The following is a 23,391-nucleotide window of genomic DNA, read 5'->3' on the forward strand; positions in this document are numbered from 1 at the left end:
TTAGGATGCAAACACGGTGTAATTATTTTAGTTGAATGCTGAACACTACCCGCAAAATATTTGTCCTATATGTTGCATAAAATATGCTTTGGTGTGTTTTACCTCAGATATACACAATACACATGCATTGAGAATAAGTTACTGACTGTAAAACTGGAATATATATATATTTCATACATTTTTGTTTTGTTTTTTTGCCTAGCATCATCCAATTTCAGCTCAAATAACATAAGTTTCTTAACAAAACAGTTTGTAGGCCTACATAAGTAGTATGGCAGTAGGAGGGGTTCTCTTGCTTGTCTTTCTGCGCTCGCTACGTTAGGTGCTGAGCACATGCTCGAACTTGAAGAACTTGAAATACCTGCCTGGTAGCTGTTGCCATAATGTGTCCAATCAAAACCCTGTGTGGGGCGTCTCGCGTAGGCCTATTTTCACCAGTTTTCAGAAGGAAGTCCCACGCTTTTGTCGGGTAAGTACATTTCATTCATTTAAACACAGCTCTGTGTGTATTGTATTTATTCAGGCGAAAAATGGTAAGATAAATATTCACACAAATATTGTAAGTTTATTTGAACTTTGCCCGTCATTTTATATGAATTTACGGCGCGTGTGAAATGGGAAATAATATTTATGGTAATGTCCTTACAAGGACTGAAAGAAAGTTTAAAGGCCACTAAATGTGTGTCAAGCTTTGAGATTATACCACGCCTCTCTAACGTGCAAAAAATGGACACATTTGGTGATTCAATTAAGTGTCTCCACATTATTTGGTGATTCAATGAACTAACCAGGATATATATTTTTTTGAACGCAAACTATGTATCCTACGCGTTGGTTGTTGTGTGATGTACCTCACTACTTGGTTATGGGAAACGTGACGTCATTTGTGATTTAAAGCGAGAATCCTTATGGTCACGACAACTGGGAACTCGGAAAAAAACGAGCTCAGACTGATACTAATCGTGATATCAGGGATATATTAATTACTAATTTAATTCAAAGGGCATTATTGGCATGGGAAACATATGTTTACATTGCCAGAGTAAGTGAAATAGATAATTAACAAAAGTGTATGAATGTCTTATTTTTTTACAGTAAACATTACACTCACAAAAATGTCAAAGGCGTAGAGATATTTCATATGTCATATTATGGCTTTATACCCTGTTGTGACAATGTGCAAATAATGAAAGTATAAAAGGGAAACAAATATGGGTTATATTTACAATGGTGTTGGTTCTTCACTGGTTGCCCTTTTCTTGTGGCCACAAGTCACAGCTAACTGATGTGATGGCACACGGTGGTATTTCACCCAATAGAAATGGGAGTTTATCAAAAAATCGGGTTTGTTTTCGAATTCTTTGTGGGTCTGAGTAATCTGAGGGAAATATGTGCCTCTAATATGGTCATACATTTGGCAGGAGGTTAGGAAGTGCAGCTCAGTTTCCACCTCATTGTGTGGCCAGTGTGCACATAGCCTGTCTTCTCTTGAGGTCCAGGTCTGACTACGGCAGCCTCTCTCAATAGCTTATTGCAACGGGAACCGTTTACAGTTTAAGAAACAAACGGAAGCAAACGAAACTGGGAATGATCTACCTGAATTTGTCCAATATAAACTCAAATTTTCATTACCAAGTAAATGACAAAGCAAACAAAACATTTGGAGTAAATGTTTTTTGTTGTAGAATTTGCTTCATGAATACACCCCAGTGATCTCAGATAAGTTGGAGGTCTAGGATGATGCCCAAGTTTCTGAGTTGGATGACTGTTCAAAACTATTTTTTCCCAGTCAGTTTCTTTTTCTTCTCCAGCTTCCCTGTTGTCGTGAATACACTATATGTTGCTATATCCATTTTTGGACTAATAAGTCAATGATAAATCAAATCAAATGTATTTATATAGCCCTTCTTACATCAGCTGATATCTCAACGCGCTGTACACAAACCCAGCCTAAAACCCCAAAACAGCAAGCAATGCAGGTGTAGAAGCACAGTGGCTAGCACAGTGGCTAGGTGTAGAAGCACAGTGGCTAAAAACTCCCTAGAAAGGCCAGAACCTAGGAAGAAACCTAGAGAGGAACCAGGCTATGAGGGGTGGCCAGTCCTCTTCTGGCTGTGCCGGGTGGAGATTATAACAGAACATGGCCAAGATGTTCAAATGTTCATAAATTACCAGCATGGTCAAATAATAATAATCACAGTAGTTGTCGAGGGTGCAACAAGTCAGCACCTCAGGAGTAAATGTCAGTTGGCTTTTCATAGCCGATCATTGAGAGCATCTCTACCGCTACTGCTGTCTCTAGAGAGTTGAAAACAGCATGTCTGGAACAGGTAGTACGTCCGGTGAACAGGTCAGGGTTCCATAGCCGCAGGCAGAACAGTTGAAACTGGAGCAGCAGCATGGCCAGGTGGCCTGGGGACAGCAAGGAGTCATCATGCCAGGTAGTCCTGAGGCATGGTCCTAGGGCTAAGGTCCTCCGAGAGAGAGAGAGAGAAAGAAAGAAAGAGAGAGAATTAGCTGACAGGAGGGGTCTGGAGACACTGGCCCCATCTGATGATACCCCCGGACAGGGCCAAACAAGCAGGATATAACCCCACCCACTTTGCCAAAGCACAGCCCCCACACCACTAGAAGGATATCGTCAACCACCAACTTACCATCCTGAGACAAGGCCGAGTATAGCCCACAAAGAACTCAACCCACTCACTTGACACACCCCTCCTAGGGACGGCATGGAAGAGCACCAGTAAGCCAGTGACTCAGCCCCTGTAATAGGGTTAGAGGCAGAGAATCCCAGTGGAGAGAGGGGATCCGGCCAGGCGGAGACAGCAAGGGCGGTTCGTTGCTCCAGTGCCTTTCCGTTCACCTTCACACTCCTGGACAAGACTACACTCAATCATAGGACCTACTGAAGAGATGAGTCTTCAATAAAGTCTTAAAGGTTGAGACCGAGTCTGCGTCTCTCACATAGGTAGGCAGACCATTCCATAAAAATGGAGCTCTATAGTGGAAAGCCCTGCCCCCAGCTGGTTGCTTAGAAATTCTAGGGACAATTAGGAGGCCTGCATCTTGTGACAGTAGCGTACGTGTAGGTATGTACGGCAGGACCAAATCGGAAAGATGGGTAGGAGCAAGCCCATGTAATACTTTGTAGGTTAGCAGTAAAACCTTGGAATCAGCCCTTGCCTTAACAGGAAGCCAGTGTAGGGAGCTAGCACTGGAGTAATATGATCAAATCTTTTGATTCTAGTCAGGATTCTAGCAGCCGTATTTAGCACTAACTGAAGTTTATTTAGTGCTTTTTCCGGGTAGCCGGAAAGTAAAGCATTGCAGTAGTCTAACCTAGAAGTGACAAAAGCATGGATACATTTTTCTGCATCATTTTTGGGCAAAGTTTCTGATTTTTGCAATGTTACGTAGATGGAAAAAAGCTGTCCTTGAAACAGTCTTGATATGTTCGTCAAAAGCGAGGTCAGGGTCCAGAGTAATGCCGAGGTCCTTCACAGTTTTATTTGAGATGACTGTACAACCATCAAGATAAATTGTCAGATTCAACAGAAGATTTCTTTGTTTATTGAGACCTAGAACAAGCATCTCTGTTTTGTCCGAGTTTAAAAGTAGAAGTTATGTCTGAAACACAGGCTTCCATCGAGGGCAATTTTTGGGCTTCACCATGTTTCATCAAAATGTACAGCTGTGTTTCATCCGCATAGCAGTGAAAGTTAACATTATGTTTTTGAATGACATCCACAAGAGGTAAAATATATAGTGAAAACAATAGTGGTCCTAAAACAGAAACTTGAAGAACACTGAAATTTACAGTTGATTGGTCAGAGGACAAACAATCCACAGAGACAAACTGATATCTTTCTGACAGATAAGATCTAAACCAGGCCAGAACTTGTCCGTGTAGACCCATTTGGGTTTCCAATCTCTCCAAAAGAATGTGGTGCTCGATGGTATCAAAAGCAGCACTAAGGTCTAGGAGCACGAGGACAGATGCAGAGCCTCGGTCTGACGCCATTAGAAAGTCATTTACCACCTTCACAAGTGCAGTCTCAGTGCTCTGATGGGGTTTAAAACCAGACTGAAGCATTTGTATACATTGTTTGTCTTTAGGAAGGCAGTGGGAGATGGGAGATTCGATATAGGTTAATGGTTAATGGGAGATTCGATATAGGCCGATAGTTTTTTTTATATTTTGTGGGTCAAGGTTTGGCTTTTTCAAGAGAGGATTTTTTTAGTGAGTTTGGTACACATCCTGTGGATAGAGAGCCGTTTATTATGTTCAACATAGGAGGGCCAAGCACAGGAAGCAGCTCTTTCAGTAGTTTAGTTGGAATAGGGTCCAGTATGTAGCTTGAAGGGTTAGAGGCCATGATTATTTTCATCATTGTGTCAAGAGATATAGTACTAAAACATTTGAGTGTCTCTCTTGATCCTAGGTCCTGGCAGAGTTGTGCAGACTAAGGACAACTGAGCTTTGGAGGAATACTCAGATTTAAAGAGGAGTCCGTAATTTGCTTTCTAATAACCATAATCTTTTCCTCAAATAAGTTATTGAATTTATCACTGCTGAAGTGAAAGCCATCCTCTCTTGGGGAATGCTGCTTTTTAGTTAGCTTTGCGACAGTATCAATAATACATTTTGGATTGTTCTTATTTTTCTCAATTAAGTTGGAAAAATAGGATGATCGAGCAGCAGTGAGGGCTCTTCGATACTGCACGGTACTGTCTTTCCAAGCTAGTCGGAAGACTTGCAGTTTGTGGCGCCATTTCCGTTCCAATTTTCTGGAAGCTTGCTTCAGAGTTCGGGTATTTTCTGTATACCAGGGAGCTAGTTTCTCTTGACAAAGGTTTTTAGGGGTGCGACTGCATCTAGGGTATTGCGCAAGGTTAAATTGAGTTCCTCAGTTAGGTGGTTAACAGATTTTTGTCCTCTGACGTCCTTGGGTAGGCAGAGGGAGTCTGGAAGGGCATCAAGGAATCTTTGGGTTGTCTGAGAATTTATAGCACAACTTTTGATGTTCCTTTGTTATACCCATTGATTCTTAAACAATATAAATTATAAATGCCTCATGAGCTTTAGTTCAGAGCTCAAAATATAATCTTGTTGTACTCCACTGTTTGTAAACAACGTAAATGTAAACTATACATTTCATTTCATGGATGGTCAGTCCTTGCATCCATTACTCTGTCTATGAATTTGAGTGGTTACATTTCTCCAGACCCATCCCTTAGCTTTTTAGCAAACGGGGGTGGGTCATTTTGTAATTGTTTTAATGAAGGATTATTGCTATAATCAATGACCAACTTCCTGTTCCAACAGTGTCAAATGGCTTCAGCATGGCAAAGCGTTCAGTCCATGCACCAGTGGATGTTGGAGAATGGAGGTATTTCAGAATTTGGGTATAGATTTTATGATAGGCCACTGACAATATAGGAAAATACTATACTTTTTTGTGATTCAGCCCGCAACACAAAATGTCACAGGACTGGATTATCTAGTTGCAATTGATACACGTAGGACATTCACCAACAGCCTCCCTCACACAGTCAACAGATATCAAATTGTACTACATATAAGGTCAATCCAGCTCCAGTTGTGTACACAGTGCCTAATTTTCTCTATTGCATTTTTTTATATACTGAATGTTATCAGATCTTCAACCTAAACCTATTAGATAAAGGGAACCCAAGTCAACAAATAACAGTTACATACTTAGTTAATTTATTTCATTAACAAAGTAATACAACACCCAAAGCCCCTGTGTGAAAAAGTATTTGCCCCCCTTACACTCAATAACTGGTTGTGCCACCTTTAGCTGCAATGACTCCAACCAAACACTTCCTGTAGTTGTTGATCAGTCTCTCTTGTCACTGTGGAGGAACTTTGGCCCACTTGTTCATGCAGAACTGCTGTAACTCAGTGACATTAGTGGGTTTTTCAAGCATGAACAGCTCATTTCAAGTCCTGCCACAACATCTCAATTGGGATTAGGTCTGGACTTTGACTAGGCCATTCCAAAACTTCAAATGTGTTGCTTTTTAGTCATTTTCACGTAGACCTAATTGTGTGTTTTGGATCATTGTCGTGCTGTATGATCCAGCTGCGTTTCTGCTCAGAGACAGATGTCCTGACACTCTCCTGTAGAATTCTCTGATACCAAGCAGAATTCATGGTTCCTTCTATTAAGGCAAGTCGTCCAGGTTCTAAAGCAGTAAAGCATCCCCAAACCATCACACTAACACCACCATGCTTGACCGTTGGTATAAGGTTCACCAGGTATATTGGGACCCATGTCGTCCTAAAAGTTATACTTTTGAATCATCTGACCATAGTACATTCTTCCAAGAGTCTTGATGATCATCCAGGTTCTTCCATGTGATTGTTTTTGGCTAACTTGAGTCAACGTTTTGGATGGCATGGCTCCCATTATGCCCGGCGAAAACCAAACACTGCATTCCACAGTAAGAACCTCATACTAACGGTCAAGCATGGTGGTGAAAGTGTCATGGTTTGGGGATGGTTTTCTGCCTCAAGAACCTGGACGACTTGCCTTAATAGAATTAACGGTGAATTCTGCTCTGTATCAGATAATTCTACATGGGAATGTTAGGCTGCCAGGTCATCAGTCTGAGCTGAAGCACAGCAAGACAATGATTCGAAATACACAATCAAGTATACATTAAAATGGCTAAAATGCAATGGCCTAGTCGAAGTCCAGACCTAATCCCAATTGAGATGTTGTGGCAGGACTTGAAATGAGCAGTTCATACTTGAAAACTCACAAATGTCGCTGAGTTAAAGCGGTTTTGAATGCAAGAGTGGGCCAAAATTCCTCCACAGTGACGTGACAGACTGATCAACAACTACAGGAAGCGTTTGGTTGCAGTCCTTGCAGCTAAAGGTGACACAACCAGTTAGATTGTAAGGGGGCAATTCCTTTTTTACACAGGGGAATTGGGTGTTGCATAACTATGTTAAGGAAATAAATAAAATACACTACATGGCCAAAAGTATGTGGACACATGCTCGTCGAACATCTCATTCCAAAAACATCGGCATTAATATGGTGTTGATCCCCCGTATGCTGCCAAAACTGCTTACACTCTTCTGGCAAGGCTTTACACTAGATGTTGGAACATTGCAGGGACTTGCTTGCATTCAGCCACAAGAGCTTTAGTGATGTCGGCCAGTGTTGTTGGGCGATTAGACCTGGCTCGCAGTCGGTGTTCTAATTCATCCCAAAGATGTTTTATGGGATTGAGGTCAGGTCTCTGTACAGGCCAGTCAAGTTCTTCCACACCAATCTCGACAAATAATTTCTGTATGGACCTCGCTTTGTGCATGGGGATATTGGTAGGCCGTCATTGTAAATAATCATTTGTTCTTAACTGACCTGCCTAGTAAAGGTATTTTATTTTCATTTTATTATTGTCAAGAATGTCATTGTATGCTGTAGCGTTAAGATTTCCCTTCACTGGGACTAAAGGGCCTAGCCCGAACCATGAAAAACAGTCCCAGACCATTATTCCTCCTCCACCAAACTTTACAGTTGACACTATGCATTCAGGCAGGTACTGTTCTCCTGGCATCTGCCAAACCCTGATTTGTCCGTCGGACTGCCAGATGGTGAAGCATGATTCATCACTCCAGAGAACGCGTTTCCACTGCTCCAGAGTCCAATGGCGGGGGTGCTTTACACTCTCCAGCAGATGCTTGGCATTGTACATGGTGATCTTAGGCTTGTGTGCGGCTGCTTGGCCATGGAAACCCATTTCCTGAAGCTTCCAACAAACAGTTATTGTGCTGACAGAGGCAGTTTGGAACTGAGTGAGTGTTGCAACCGAGGACAGACGATTTTTAGACGCCATGTGCTTCAGGACTCAGCAGTCCAGTGAGCTTGTGTGACCTACCACTTCGTAGCTGAGCCGTTGTTGCTCCTAGACGTGTCCACTTCTCAATAACAGCACTTACAGTTGACCGGTGTAGCTCTAGCAGGTCAGAAATTTGATGAACTAACTTGTGGGAAAGGTGGCCTCCTAAGATGGTGCCATGTTGAAACTCACTGAGCTCTTCAGGACGGGTCATTCTACTGCCAATGTTTGTCAATTGAGATTGCTTGGCTGTGTGCTCGATTTTATACTCCTGTCAGCAACGGGTGTAGCTGAAACGGCCGACTCCACTAATCTTAAGGAGTGTCCCTATATTTTGGTCATGTAGTGTAAGTATCAATATTTTTTGTTATCTGTAAACTCAGATTCCCTTTATCTAATATTAGGTTTTGTTTGAAGGTCTGCTAACATTCAGTATAAAATTGGTTAAAAAAAGATATAGAAAATAATGGCACTGTAATACTAGTACTGCAAATATACTGTGCTGAATGCACTGACTGTAAGTCACTGTAGATAAGATCGTCTGTTAAGTGACTAAAATGTTAATGTGTGTGTTAGTACTGTCCAGGGTTTCCTGATTTCCATGAAATATGAGCTAGAATGAATGACTATGAGTTACAGTTTTCCTTCCAATAAATGGTAATCAAGTATGTTATACTGAACAAAAATATAAATGGTAATCAAGTATGTTATACTGAACAAAAATATAAATGGTAATCAAGTATGTTATACTGAACAAAAATATAAATGGTAATCAAGTATGTTATACTGAACAAAAATATAAATGGTAATCAAGTATGTTATACTGAACAAAAATATAAATGGTAATCAAGTATGTTATACTGAACAAAAATATAAATGGTAATCAAGTATGTTATACTGAACAAAAATATAAATGGTAATCAAGTATGTTATACTGAACAAAAATATAAATGGTAATCAAGTATGTTATACTGAACAAAAATATAAATGGTAATCAAGTATGTTATACTGAACAAAAATATAAATGGTAATCAAGTATGTTATACTGAACAAAAATATAAATGGTAATCAAGTATGTTATACTGAACAAAAATATAAATGGTAATCAAGTATGTTATACTGAACAAAAATATAAATGGTAATCAAGTATGTTATACTGAACAAAAATATAAATGGTAATCAAGTATGTTATACTGAACAAAAATATAAATGCAACATGCAACAATTTCAGCGTTTTTTTTATTTTTTTACTGAGTTACAGTTCATATAAGGAAATCAGGTCCTAACCTATGGATTTCGCAGGGGCACAACCGTGGGGCACCCACTGTGGAGCCAGGCCCAGCCAATCAGAATGGGTTTTTCCCCACAAAAGGGCTTTGTTGCTGACAGAAATACTCCTCAGTTTCATCAGCTGACCGGGTGGCTGGTCTCAGACGATCCGGCAGATGAAGAAGCCGGATGTGGAAATCCTGGGATGGCATGGTTACACGTGGTCTGCGTTTGTGAGACTGTTTGGGCGTACTGCCAAATTCTCTGAAATTACATTGGAGACGGCTTATGCTAGAGAAATGAATATTACATTATTTGGCACCAGCTCTGGTGGACATTCCTGCAGTCAGCATGCCAATTGCACGCTCCCTCAACTTGAGACATTTGTGGCAGTGTGTTGTGTGACAAAACTGCACATATTAGTGGCCTTTTATTGTCCTAAGCACCTGTGTAACGATCATCCTGTTTAATCAGCTTCTTGATATGCCACACCTGTCAGGTGGATGGATTATCTTGGCAAAGGAGAAATGCTCACGAACAGAGAAGCTTTTAGTGCATATGGAACATTTCTGGGATCTTTTATTTTAGCTCATGAAACATGGGACCAACACTTTACATGTTGCGTTTTATATTTTTGTTCAGTATTAAAAAAAAACAGCTTTTCTGTGTTTTGAATGTTGTGGGCGTACGCTAAGAACAGAATGATGTGAGCGATTGCCGGTCATTAAAAATATTCACGGCATGTAGCTGCTCATTGTCCAGCTCAGCTAATGAGCCATCTTGACGTCATATATAAAAAACAACATTCAAAATAAATAAATAAATAAGGAAATAGCAAGCATTTTTGAAAAGGTCTGTTTGAGATACAACTTTGAGGTGGGGTTTTGGAAGTGTTTTTTTTTTAATACTTTGGCCACATACGAATACAGGACGAGTCAACAAGATTAATTGGGAATGAGTTAACAGAATATGAACATTTTAAAAGTGAGATGAATACAGTGGGCTACCATGTTTACTTCCAGATAAGAGGACAGATCCATGGTTACTGGTCTACTCCCCCATGCCAGTGGCTTCTATATTCCTCCTCTATCTCGGTGTGGTCTGGGCTGGGCCCAAGCTGATGAAACACAGGCAACCTGTTGACCTCAAGGCTGTGCTCATTGTCTACAACTTCACCATGGTCTGCCTGTCTGTCTACATGTTCCACGAGGTGTGCTCCAACTCCCATCAAAATTAGTGGATTTCTCTTTAAATGTGTGTGTGTGTGTGTGTGTGTGTGTGTGTGTGTGTGTGTGTGTGTGTGTGTGTGTGTGTGTGTGTGTTCAGCAGCCATAGAAATGGGCCTAATTTATGTTTTATTATGAAATGTTTCACCTGACCAATAAAGGTTTTTATGTTGCAGTTCTTGGTCACGTCCATGCTGTCTAACTACAGTTACTTGTGTCAACCTGTGGATTACAGCACTAGCCCACTGGCGATGAGGGTAAGAGTGCATCTGAATAGCCCCTACTGTACACAAACCGTTGAACCTCTCACATAGTCCCTACTGTACACAAACCGTTGAACCTCTCACATAGTCCCTACTGGACACAAACCGTTGAACCTCTCACATAGTCCCTACTGGACACAAACCGTTGAACCTCTCACATAGTCCCTACTGTACACAAACCGTTGAACCTCTCACATAGTCCCTACTGGACACAAACCGTTGAACCTCTCACATAGTCCCTACTGGACACAAACCGTTGAACCTCTCACATAGTCCCTACTGGACACAAACCGTTGAACCTCTCACATAGTCCCTACTGGACACAAACCGTTGAACCTCTCACATAGTCCCTACTGGACACAAACCGTTGAACCTCTCACATAGTCCCTACTGGACACAAACCGTTGAACCTCTCACATAGTCCCTACTGTACACAAACCGTTGAACCTCTCACATAGTCCCTACTGGACACAAACCGTTGAACCTCTCACATAGACCCTACTGGACACAAACCGTTGAACCTCTCACATAGTTGACCTAACTTGCAAATGCCCCCAAATAGTATGCATATCTATTCCATCTCTGAAGACTGTCCCAAAGCCCTGGCCATAACAGTGGATAACTCTCTCTGTCTGTTTGTTTCACCAGATGGCCAAAGCATGCTGGTGGTTTTTCTTCTCCAAGGTCATAGAATTGGCTGACACGGTAAAACACATTGAAAATCAAGGTTATATTCATTAGGTACCAAACGGAAGAAAACAAAGTGAAATGGGGACTACTTGTCCAGGAAACGCTCATTTTCGTGTTCTGTTGCAAAACGTTTTCCTACGGTGTGCATTAATCAATATGACCCAGGATTAACGTCAGACTCATGTGAAACATTGGAGATCCATTTCAAACCCATTCCAAACTCTCCATTCACAGGTGTTTTTCATCCTGAGGAAGAAAAACAGTCAGCTGACCTTTCTGCATGTCTATCACCATGGCACCATGATCTTCAACTGGTGGGCAGGGGCGAAGTACCTGGCTGGAGGCCAATGTAAGTCTAGCAGTACGAAGACCAGGAAAAGCTCTGTATTCTATTCGTTAATGCTCTGTATCAACGCATATGGAATGTTTCAGAACTGCCATATATATTTTTTAAATTTATTTTACCTTTATTTAACTAGGCAAGTCAGTTAGGAACAAATTCTTATTTTCAATGATGGCCTAGGAACAGTGGGTTAACTGCCTGTTCAGGGGCAGAACGACAGATTTGTACCTTGTCAGCTCGGGGGTTTGAACTTGCAACCTTCCGGTTACTAGTCCAATGCTCTAACCACTAGGCTACCCTGCCGTTTAATTAAAATGTTTTATCAACTCTGTTGGGACTTCTCAACACCTGGTAGGCACCTGCTAGACTTACAAATAGACATTCATTGTCAGTCGCTCTGAATAAGAGTGTCGGCTAAATTACTCAAATATAAATATAAAATGTTTTATGGGGTCCTACCAAATTGTCCATATCATTCATGATGCTGTGCAACAGATAGTTGAGATGTTTTGTGTTCCTCTCTCTCCTAGCGTTCTGCATCGGTCTTCTCAACACCTTCGTCCACACTGTAATGTACTCCTACTACGGACTGGCTGCTCTTGGGCCTCACATGCAGAAGTACTTATGGTGGAAACGCTATCTGACGTCACTTCAGCTGGTGAGTGGCTCTATCTACAGCTCTGCAGACATCTAGTGAGGTTTAAGAAAAAGGGGATACATCTGGGGGTTGTGAATTTGTTGGCTACTACAGAAGCTTAGAGTATTAAGGGATTAAGACCTGGATTCAATCAGTTCAGTGTTAACCCACCATAACCAACAACTGCATAGCCTATTATTGCTTTTGTTCAGGATGATGTCGGAGTTGTAACTGTGTTAGAGTAGTCAAATTGGTGAGCGGTTGCTCTTGTGGTCATTGTCAAGAAATCCCACCCGCGTTAATAGTTCACAACAAGAACGTGTAGGCTATACAGAAACTATGACACTCAAAGTGAAAACCATTAAACGATAGGCTAAGGAATTATATATCAGCCTAGTTGAGGTGTAGATTACATCACACATTTCAGTGTTCGATTTTGTAACACATTGGATTTCTACTAATGCCACATGGCGATGACCGCGATAACACTTGGAGACGATTGTGGATTTGACAGCTCCACCACGGTTACACTTTCAACGTAACCTATACACAAGCAATAATAGGCTATGCAATTGTCGGTTATAACTGATTGAATCTAGGCCTTACGTGTGGTAGAAAACAGATCGTGATTATGAACGAAGATATCTGAGAAGGTTGTTCTTAAACAATGTTCTCCTGACGGTGGTTTCAGCTCCAGTTTGTCCTGCTGACAACTCACACAGGCTACAACCTCTTCACTGAGTGTGACTTCCCAGACTCCATGAATGCCTATGTGTTTTTCTACTGTGTCAGCCTCATCCTACTCTTCAGCAACTTCTACTATCAGAGCTACCTCAGCAGGAAGAGCAAGAAGACGTGAAGGATATGGCCGTGACCCCACTCTCCGAGGGTGTCTCAGGGCGAGTTGGGATATGCAAAGAGAAACGCATTTCCAATTGAATAGGACAAATATAAGCACCCACCAAATGATGTATTTATTATCATTATTATATTCATAATCACACTCTTACTGTACCTGAATTCAATTAACTGTCAATTTAAACATTTTGCAAAAACATGATCTGGATATTTATTTGTGAAGCCTCCTACAATATTCCCTATGGCAGCATTTTGCAAACTTGGTCCTGGGGAACCCTGAGAAGTGCATCTATTTTTTATTTTTGTCCTAGCACTACACAGCTGATTCAAATAATCAAAACTTGATAATGAGTTGTTTTTCTTTTTTTTGCGGATGTGTAGTTCAAGGGCAAAACCAAAATATGCACCCATTGACCGAGTTTGGAAAACCCAGTCTTTAACTGGCTGTGAACCTATGGAGAGAGAACAGTCATCACAAATTGTCTCAATACCACTGCATTCCTTTTCATAATGTTACTGTGAAAAGCTGAGAATGCTCACAAGAGGGCAGAGTATGTCAATGGTTGGTGTTCCTCTTAAAGGTGTGTCGAACCGGTCGCCACTGTGTAACTTTTCTGAAACTTGACATACGCTGCTTATATCTTGGGCATATTTATTTCACATTATAGCATATATAGTGCTTTAGTTAGAGGCACAGACGCTGTACTTGGTGCTATAACCATGTTTGACTACCAAGCAAGGCTTATAGGAAAAGGAGAAGATTTCCTGACCACTTTTGTTTGAATGCTCCTCCGATACTTACCACCATAAGATATGTATTTAATTAGGGATCCCCATTAGCTGTTGCCAAGGCAGCAGCTACTCTTCCTGGGGTCCAAACACATTAAGGCACTTACATATACAACAAATGATAACAGTACATCATATTAAAAAGTCACAATTGTGTTATTGTACAATTATTTATTTCTTAAACTTGGAAATAACAAGCATTCAAAAGACTGCTTTAAACAAACTGTACATTTATACAAAGTAGATTTGACTGTGTTCCAGAATATTTAATGTATGACCATCCACCACCCCTCCATTTACCTTCCAGAAATATCTTCAGACAATCTAAACAAATAAACAAGGCATTTCATCCACTGTAAAAACACTGCAAAATTATATATTTTTCTACATTTCAGTCCCTAGTAGATTGAACAATGTAGAAAGAGAGAGGGAATTCTGGACTAGGTTATGTCTTAGTTGGAAATGTGTGCATTTGGATGCATCTGAGTCCATGTGGAATCTGTTGGGCAGGGCTGTAGGAAGCTCTTGTTTTGTTACAGAGTTATGACTGACAGTCGTTCTAGAGCAGTAGAGATTGTTTTCAATTATATTGTTTCCTTTAGAACAGAACAAACTTGTAAGGAATGGATGCCACTCCAGACTATTGAGATACATCGCCCGTATAGCGATACCCAGGGTAGTATCGGGTCCTCTATGTCTCTGTGTAGACGGAGGACATCTGACTCAGGCTGCGGTCGAAGCTGTTCACCTGGAAGAAGATGCTCTCTTCTGGGCTGGAGGAGAACTGGCACTCCCCTGATCCCTGGAGGTCCTGTGCCAAGCTGAAGCCTGGGGGTGGAGACCACTGAATTAAACACACAATCAAATTTTATGCTACACTGTTAAGTGCGTGGGGAAATAGTTGGCTTGATCAACATACAGAAATAATTCAATTATTGATTTTAGTGCACACACACTTCTCATTCAATGAACAAGGGGGGGGAAAATAATGACAGAAAAACAAAACAAAAACTGTTAGAGAAGGAGGAAGCTGAGGTGATCTATGCCAGGTCTCACCTGCAGCAGAGCCACTGCTGGTACTGGACATGTGGAAGCCGTTGTTCTGGTGGGAAGTGTAAACATGTGAGTCCGCTGGTACATGAACACCACTCACAGACTGTTCCATTCTGTACGAGTCTCCAAAATGAAAGCAGCTCTGAAAGCTACCCTGGTAATCTACAGAGAGAAGGGAGGAGAGGATCAAGCACAGAATAACTAGACTGGACAAAGCCCCTTACACCACTGCAATTTAACTGGAACTCTCTAGGGAATGCTCAGTATGGCCACTGGACCTATACAGTGATTTGCGAAAGTATTCACCCCCTTGGCATATTTCCTATTTTATTGCCTTACAACATGGAATTAAAATAGATTTTTGGGGGGTTTGTATCATTTGATTTACACAACATGCCTACCACTTTGAAGATGTAAAATATTTTTTATTGTGAAAGAAATAAGACAAAACTGAAATGCTATTTCCTCCTCTCCTCTGACACACACAATATTTAATCTAGCCATCGCAGGGTGGCTCTTCCGCTGCTGTAACTAAATAAAAAACATTATTATACACGTTACACAGGAATGGGGAGGGAGGGGCCTGCCGCTGCAACAAAAGACCACTTGAGCATGCGTAACTATTCACCCCCCCAAAGTCAATACTTTGTAGAGCCACCTTTTACAGCAATTACAGCTGCAAGTCTCTTGGGGTATGTCTCTATAAACTTGGCACATCTAGCCACTGGGATTTTTGCCCATTCTTCAAGTCAAAACATCTCCAGATCCTTCAAGTTGGATGGGTTCCGCTGGTGTACAGCAATCTAAGTCATTACACAGATTCTCAATTGGATTGAGGTCTGGGCTTTGACTAGGCCATTCCAATTCATTTAAATGTTTCCCCTTAAACCACTCAAGTGTTGCTTTAGCAATATGCTTAGGGTCATTGTCTTGCTGGAAGGTGAACCTCTGTCCCAGTCTCAAATCTCTGGAAGTCATACAGGTTTCCCCCTGTATTTAGCGCCATCCATCATTCCTTCAATTCTGACCAGTTTCCCGGTCCCTGCCGATGAAAACCATCCCCACAGCATGATGCTGCCACCATCATGCTTCACTGTGGGGATGGTGTTCTCGGGGTGATGGGAGGTGTTGGGTTTGCACCAGCATTTTCCTTGATGGCCAAAAAGCTACATTTCTGTCTCATCTGACCAGTGTACCTTCTTCCATATGTTTGGGGAGTATCCCACATACCTTTTGGCAAACACCAAACGTGTTTCCTTATTTTGTTTATTTAAGCAATGGCTCTTTCTGGCCACTCTTCAAGAAAAACCCAGCTCAGTGGAGTGTACGGCTTAAAGTGGTCCTATGGACAGATACTCCAATCTCCGCTGTGGAGCTTTGCAGCTCCTTCAGGGTTATTTTTGGTCTCTATGTTGCCTCTCTGATTAATGCCCTCCTTGCCAGGTCTGTGAGTTTTGGTGGGCGGCTCTTGGCAGGTTTGTTGTGGTGCCATATTATTTCCATTTTTTAATAATGGATTTAAATGGTGCTGCGTGGGATGTTCAAAGTTTCAGATATTTTATAACCCAACCATGATCTGTATTTATCCACAACTTTGTCCCTGACCTGTTTGGAGAGCTCCTTGGTCTTCATGGTGCCGCTTGCTTGGTGGTTCCCCTTGCTTAGTGGTGTTGCAGACTCTGGGGCCTTTCAGAACAGATGTATATATACACTGAGATCATGTGACACTTAAAGTCCACCTGTGTGCAATCTATTTAACTAATTAGGTGACTTCTGAAGGTAATTGGTTGCACCAGATCTTATTTAGGGGCTTCATAACAAAGGGGGGGAATATATACGCACGCAGCACTTTTTCGTATTTAATTACATTTTAATTTTTTTTATTGTAAGTCATTTTTTACATTTCACTTCACCAATGGACTATGTTGTGTATGTCTATTACATGAAATCCAAATAAAAATCAATTTAAATTACAGGTTGTAATGCAACAAAATAGGAAAAACGGCAAGTGGGATGAATACTTTTGCAAGGCACGATAGACTTAGGTCCAATGGGAATACCAATTTCAGTCATTCTATTTCTATCGGGTCAAGAGGGGAGGGGAAAGAAAAGTGTCTGAAGGGGGCATTCCTTCTGACCAAACAATACGGAGTGATTATGTTTGTAAACTGATTCCATACATCAACTTGAAACATTGTGCGTCTTCGAACTATTATAACGCTACATTTGTGTTAGCGCGCTAACTCTTCCAGTTCCTTCGTGGTAGCATTTGTCAATTGTCCCCCTTCTATTTTTGTACTCAAGTAAGACCACAGGAGTCATGATAATGTGAAAGCAGCCATTTCTGGAGCACTGTACGCAACTCTCTGACCACAGCGTGATTTCACAGACGTCCATGCGTAGATCTTTAACAGGGAAAGCTGTGTTTAAGGCATTAGGAAGCGGGTCTGCAGTAACAGCTAGCTAGAACAGCCTTAGTGGAGCTCGGAGAGAGAGCGAGAGACAGCTGACTACAGAAGGCAGTGTTTTGTTGGCTAATTCAGAGCAGAGGAGGTTCCTGCCTGTGGTTTCTCATGCTCTGTCTCGCTAACTGCAATCTTCTCTCTTTGCTCAACGCCAAACACTCTAACAGATCCATGGGCCGCGTCCCAATTCTCCGACACGGCTTCCTCCTCTTGTGTCCTTTCATGTTCATATGGTGGTAAAGTGTGAGGATTAGGCCTATTCAATGGAATGGAATGTTTTAAACGGTGCAGTTACAACTGTATTTGATTCTTTTCTCTATTCCACACGAAAGAAAGTTGTGTCAGTTCCATAAAAGTGGAAATGGGGTGTTCAGAGAGTTGCAGACAGAAATCTATTACATAGAACTGCTGCATTATCTATCCTACATGACAGAAAGTTGAGTCAGTTGTGTAATACACTGAGTGTTCAAAACATTAGGAACACCTGCTCTTTCCATGACAGACTGAACAGGTGAATGCTATTATCCCTTATTGATGTTAAATCCACTTCAATTAGTGTAGATTTTATTCATCTTTATTTAATCAGGTAGTCCAGTTGAGATCAAGTTCTCATTTACAACTGCGACCTGGCCAAGATAAAGCAAAGCAGTGCGACACAAACAACACAGATTTACACATGGAATAAACAAACGTACAGTCAATAACACAATAGAACAAAAAGTTTATATACAGTGTGTGCAAATGAGGTAAGATAAGGGAGGTAAGTAGTGGTGAAATAATTACAATTTAGCAATTAAACACTGGAGTGATAAATGTGCAGAAGATGAATGTGCAAGTAGATACCGGGGTGCAAAGGAGCAAAAAAAATAATAACAGTATGGGGATGAGGTAGTTGGATGGGCTATTTAAAAGATGGGCTATGTACAGGTGCAGTGATCTGTGAGCTGCTCTGACAGCTGGTGCTTATAAAGTTAGTGAGGGAGATGAGTCTCCAGATGAAGGGGAGGAGAGACATGGATTGTGTATGTGTGCCATTCAGAGGGTGAATGGGCAAGACAAAATATTTAAGTGCCTTTGAGCGGGGAATGGTAGTAGGTGCCAGGTGCACTAGTTTGAGTGTGTCAAGAACTGCAACGCTTCTGGGTTTTGTATCAAGAATGGTCCACCACCCAAAGGACATCCAGCCAACTTGACACAACTGTGGGAAGCTTGGAGTCAACATGAGCCAGCATCCCTGTGGAAAGCTTCCGACACCTTATAGAGAGTCCAGGCCCCAACAAATTGAGGCAGTTCTGAGGGCAAAAGGGAGTGCAACTCAATATTAAGGAAGGTGTTCATAATGTTTTGTGCGCTCAGTGTATACATTTCTGTATTCAACCAATGCTCGGAGGGTTCCAGCCAACTAAATTGGCCTGTTGGTTAGCTTGGGTTGAGAGAGGGCAGACTGTGCTGGTCTGATCTTACCGTCGCTGGCAGCCTGCTGGTGGTAGTGAGAGTAGGGCTTGTGTTGGGGGTGGAGGTGCTGCTGTTGCTTCTCCAGAGGAGGAGGGGAAGTGCCTGTACCCTTCATCCGTGGGGAGAGGAGAGGACCTGACACGCTGGAGGAGAGAGTGGGAGAAAGAGAGAATTAATTGTCTAATTTCCCCATATTTTGAAATGATCAGACGCTGAAGTGCATAAATACAATGATTTACTATTTATACACTCTGACAACTGTGGTTTCATATTTTTATTTTAATCAAACGTCTTGTTTGATCAAAGTGCTATGTACTAAACAGCATTTATCTAACCAACACACTGGAGCAGTTAAAGAATCTTGAATGGCCCTAATAGTATGCTGTACTGTATGTTGTCGGGGGAATGGAAACTTCAGCTTCCCACAATCCTCCATCTACCACATGATCTAAAGTCAACAAACACCAGAGCATGCATTCTACTGAAAGCCCCCCGTGCCTTGTGGCCTCGGAGGAGAAAGCCTATTCGTGTTTAGGCATATGAGCATGACATGTTTGTGACATAGCGTACCCCAACTGCTCGGGGCGGGCGAGCAACAACTAAGGCTTTCTGGATTGCGATTAAATAAATTAAGCTTTGTCCGTGGTGGTATTAGACACAGATGTGTGCAAACAAATCTTTATAAATGTTAAGCAGAATAGCTCCAACTAGACGAGACTGTGCCAATACCCAAAAGATCTGTGGAGTGTATTGTTCTTCAGGGTACACTTCAAAGAGTCACACTTTGCATTGAGCGCACCAATTTTCAGAGAGGAAGGAAAACAACAACAAGTGGGATGAATTGCTTTTTAAATCAGAGTTATAACTAACAGATGGGATGTTTTTTCAACCTTTCCAATTAGAACCATATAGACGTACGATTTGAATTTGAGCCAGTTTGCTACAGCAGGGGAAAAAAATCCTGCATTAACAGGAAATGTGAATTATTATGCAGATTATAATTCATGGACAATTTTTTGTAGGGGTTGATACAATTCAGGTCTGAAATGTTAAAGAGGAAACTACAAACTTTAGAAGCCTTTTTAAACCTGGAACACTCTACAAGTTTGCATTTCCTGCTGTGTCCTGCAACAACAGGATGATCAAATTAAGATATGGCATCTGTAGTTACGCTGTTAGGACGTTGGAAAAACCTGCAATCAACATGAAGAAATCATGGAATTGGGAGGGTTTCTGTTTAACTACGTTATGAAGCGTTATGAAAGCAGATTGTCAATACACTCTGTTGTACAGTCAATAAGGTCAAGACTATAACTACAGTACAAGTATCAATAATGTGAAGACTATAACTACAGTACAAGTATCAATAATGTGAAGACTATAACTACAGTACAAGTATCAATAATGTGAAGACTATAACTACAGTATGAGTATCAATAATGTGAAGAATATAACTACAGTACAAGTATCAATAATGTGAAGACTATAACTACAGTACAAGTATCAATAATGTGAAGACTATAACTACAGTATGAGTATCAATAATGTGAAGAATATAACTACAGTATGAGTATCAATAATGTGAAGACTATAACTACAGTATGAGTATCAATAAGGTGAAGAATATAACTACAGTATGAGTATCAATAAGGTGAAGACTATGACTACAGTACGAGTATCAACAGAGTGTAAAGTCTGGCTCTGGGTGAGATCATTTCATGCCTTTTGATTGCATGTCAACCAAATTGGTTTTCTTCTTTGCTCCAAACACACACATTCTTTTACATTCTTCAACTACAGTCGAGACCAGATAGATATAAACCCCTCCATAAGCGAGAGGCCTAATTTCCTCACAAATATTTAACAGCCATTTAGTGTCCTCTTCCAGTTGCATTTCTGGAATACCAACACACAAAAACTGTTGCTGTGTTACTATGTGCCGTGGATGGATGCATATGGTTTGCAGTACGAGCTCTGTGAATGTGATGACAGAGAGTTGCTGGAGGCGGCATAGCCCCCAGATGACGCAGCTCTAACCTTGTGAGAGAGCTAGCTCAGTGACAAGGTCAGGACCCACCCAGTGCTAAGACGCTACCTGGTAGACACTTTCTACACTCCACAGGAACAGATTAATAACCCCTAAGGTTGATGTCCCATGCCCCCGCAGAAATTCAATTAGCATAGTAAAAAAAATCCCCATAAAAATGTGTCAGTTTAAGCTAGATATCTGTTTTTTGGCATTGGATGCATCTCAATCCACCGCCTCCGCCTATGTAGCACTATGAAAAATGGCAGATCTAGAGCAGTGTTTGTCAGACCATGAGACATCCTGGAAATTGGTATTCTCACAAAATGGTCTGTAGTGTCCGAACGGTTTGGCCTACAAACTATTATTCAATGTGTTTGTACGGGCTAATAGCAGTAAAGCACCAATTGTTTTTTCAGCAATTTTTTTTTTTTATACTTCAAGGGGTCTTAAAATTCTAAATCAAATCGCTAAATGATCCTTGGTATGACCTTCTTAAACCCCTCCCCTGCCCCTGCTTAGACAGGGCTTGGACTAGGGGGTTACAGGCACAGCTCCCTTGAATTATTATTATTTATTTTTTATCTCAATGGAACTTACCTGGTTAAATAAAGGATTAAAAAAAGAAAGGTGATAGAGATATATGTCAAAGATAGTTATTTAGAGTGTGACCATGTAATATTTATCTATTTGGAACCTATCCATGTATTAACTATGGACTCAGGCCTCTGTTTTTTCAGCTACAAACCCTCTCTCTTCTGCCTCTTGAGCTTAGAGAGCCACACACCTCTCCACTGAAGACACCCAACGCAGTGTCGAACCAACGTTTTCTCCCTGCATAGCATTAGCACTTCGCGCGGCCCCAAGCTAGCGGCGATCATGGTTAATCCGTCCGCTGGCACGGGCCAGCACTGCCGCCATGTGTTTCTACAGAGAGCGGCACTCCCCCAGGAGGTGCTGTCAGCACAAACTCAGGAAACAGTTATACTGTTCATATTTTTACAAGCAGCCTCTATGTGCAGCTAAAGTGAATCATAAGCTAATCACTGCCAGCTGCCGCCTGCGCTCAGGCTCAAGGAATGAGGGGAATCTTTCATATGTTGCACAGAGTATACATTTCTCCCCTGGTATTCACCTTCCCTGTTCATCCTCCTTCTCCTCCTCCTCTTCCTCTCTTGACAGCCTTTTTCCAGGCAGCCAGCTAGCCACCCCTTACCCCTTCTGTTGTGAGAGTGTGGTTGACCCCTGACTTCTAGGTAGATTGACAGAGTAACTGCTACCAGATAGGCTATTGACTGAGATCAGGATGGACAATGAGGGCTAGGGGTAAGATGTTGGGGTGAGGGTTTCAGATCAATGATGAGGGCTAGGGGTGAGATGTTGGGGTGAGGGTTTCAGATCAATGATGAGGGCTAGGGGTGAGATGTTGGGGTGAGGGTTTCAGATCAATGATGAGGGCTAGGGGTGAGATGTTGGGGTGAGGGTTTCAGATCAATGATGAGGGCTAGGGGTGAGATGTTGGGGTGAGGGTTTCAGATCAATGATGAGGGCTAGGGGTGAGATGTTGGGGTGAGGGTTTCAGATCAATGATGAGGGCTAGGGGTGAGATGTTGGGGTGAGGGTTTCAGATCAATGATGAGGGCTAGGGGTGAGATTTTGGGGTGAGGGTTTCAGATCAATGATGAGGGCTAGGGGTAAGATGTTGGGGTGAGGGTTTCAGATCAATGATGAGGGCTAGGGGTGAGATGTTGGGGTGAGGGTTTCAGATCAATGATGAGGGCTAGGGGTGAGATGTTGGGGTGAGGGTTTCAGATCAATGATGAGGGCTAGGGGTGAGATGTTGGGGTGAGGGTTTCAGATCAATGATGAGGGCTAGGGGTGAGATGTTGGGGTGAGGGTTTCAGATCAATGATGAGGGCTAGGGGTGAGATGTTGGGGTGAGGGTTTCAGATCAATGATGAGGGCTAGGGGTGAGATGTTGGGGTGAGGGTTTCAGATCAATGATGAGGGCTAGGGGTGAGATGTTGGGGTGAGGGTTTCAGATCAATGATGAGGGCTAGGGGTGAGATGTTGGGGTGAGGGTTTCAGATCAATGATGAGGGCTAGGGGTGAGATGTTGGGGTGAGGGTTTCAGATCAATGATGAGGGCTAGGGGTAAGATGTTGGGGTGAGGGTTTCAGATCAATGATGAGGGCTAGGGGTGAGATGTTGGGGTGAGGGTTTCAGATCAATGATGAGGGCTAGGGGTGAGATGTTGGGGTGAGGGTTTCAGATCAATGATGAGGGCTAGGGGTAAGATGTTGGGGTGAGGGTTTCAGATCAATGATGAGGGCTAGGGGTAAGATGTTGGGGTGAGGGTTTCAGATCAATGGTGAGGGCTAGGGGTAAGATGTTGGGGTGAGGGTTTCAGATCAATGATGAGGGCTAGGGGTGAGA

General features: G+C 41.9%; 2 protein-coding genes across 4 annotated transcripts in view; one reads left to right on the forward strand and one right to left on the reverse strand.

The window, feature by feature from the left end:
- The first annotated feature begins 443 nt into the window (after nucleotides 1-443).
- On the forward strand, nucleotides 444-13,397 carry LOC139421997 (very long chain fatty acid elongase 4-like). Of its 3 annotated transcripts, XM_071173239.1 has the most exons (8): nucleotides 444-469; nucleotides 5,330-5,393; nucleotides 10,173-10,360; nucleotides 10,553-10,633; nucleotides 11,288-11,344; nucleotides 11,564-11,678; nucleotides 12,203-12,330; nucleotides 13,001-13,382. In XM_071173239.1, the coding sequence occupies exons 2-8, from the start codon at nucleotides 5,336-5,338 to the stop codon at nucleotides 13,166-13,168; spliced, it is 795 nt and encodes a 264-aa protein (XP_071029340.1). In that variant the 5' UTR covers nucleotides 444-469; nucleotides 5,330-5,335; the 3' UTR covers nucleotides 13,169-13,382. The 3 variants fall into 3 exon arrangements, with proteins under 3 accessions (XP_071029340.1, XP_071029408.1, XP_071029274.1); XM_071173307.1 differs by lacking the exons at nucleotides 444-469; nucleotides 5,330-5,393 and adding an exon at nucleotides 513-533 and having other exon boundaries at nucleotides 13,001-13,383; XM_071173173.1 differs by lacking the exon at nucleotides 444-469 and having other exon boundaries at nucleotides 5,291-5,393; nucleotides 13,001-13,397.
- A 701-nt stretch (nucleotides 13,398-14,098) lies between these two features.
- LOC139421902 (zinc finger protein GLIS1-like) overlaps nucleotides 14,099-23,391 on the reverse strand; it is a 149,688-nt gene continuing 140,395 nt past the window's right edge. The window contains exons 9-11 of the mRNA XM_071173071.1: nucleotides 18,939-19,072; nucleotides 15,013-15,171; nucleotides 14,099-14,784 (exon numbers count right to left, since the gene is read on the reverse strand). Of these exons, the coding sequence (XP_071029172.1) occupies nucleotides 14,648-14,784; nucleotides 15,013-15,171; nucleotides 18,939-19,072 (430 nt within the window). The 3' untranslated portion in view covers nucleotides 14,099-14,647. The remainder of the gene's footprint in view (nucleotides 14,785-15,012; nucleotides 15,172-18,938; nucleotides 19,073-23,391) is intronic.

Source organism: Oncorhynchus clarkii, chromosome 1 (assembly GCF_045791955.1).
Source record: "Oncorhynchus clarkii lewisi isolate Uvic-CL-2024 chromosome 1, UVic_Ocla_1.0, whole genome shotgun sequence".
NCBI lineage: Eukaryota > Metazoa > Chordata > Actinopteri > Salmoniformes > Salmonidae > Oncorhynchus > Oncorhynchus clarkii.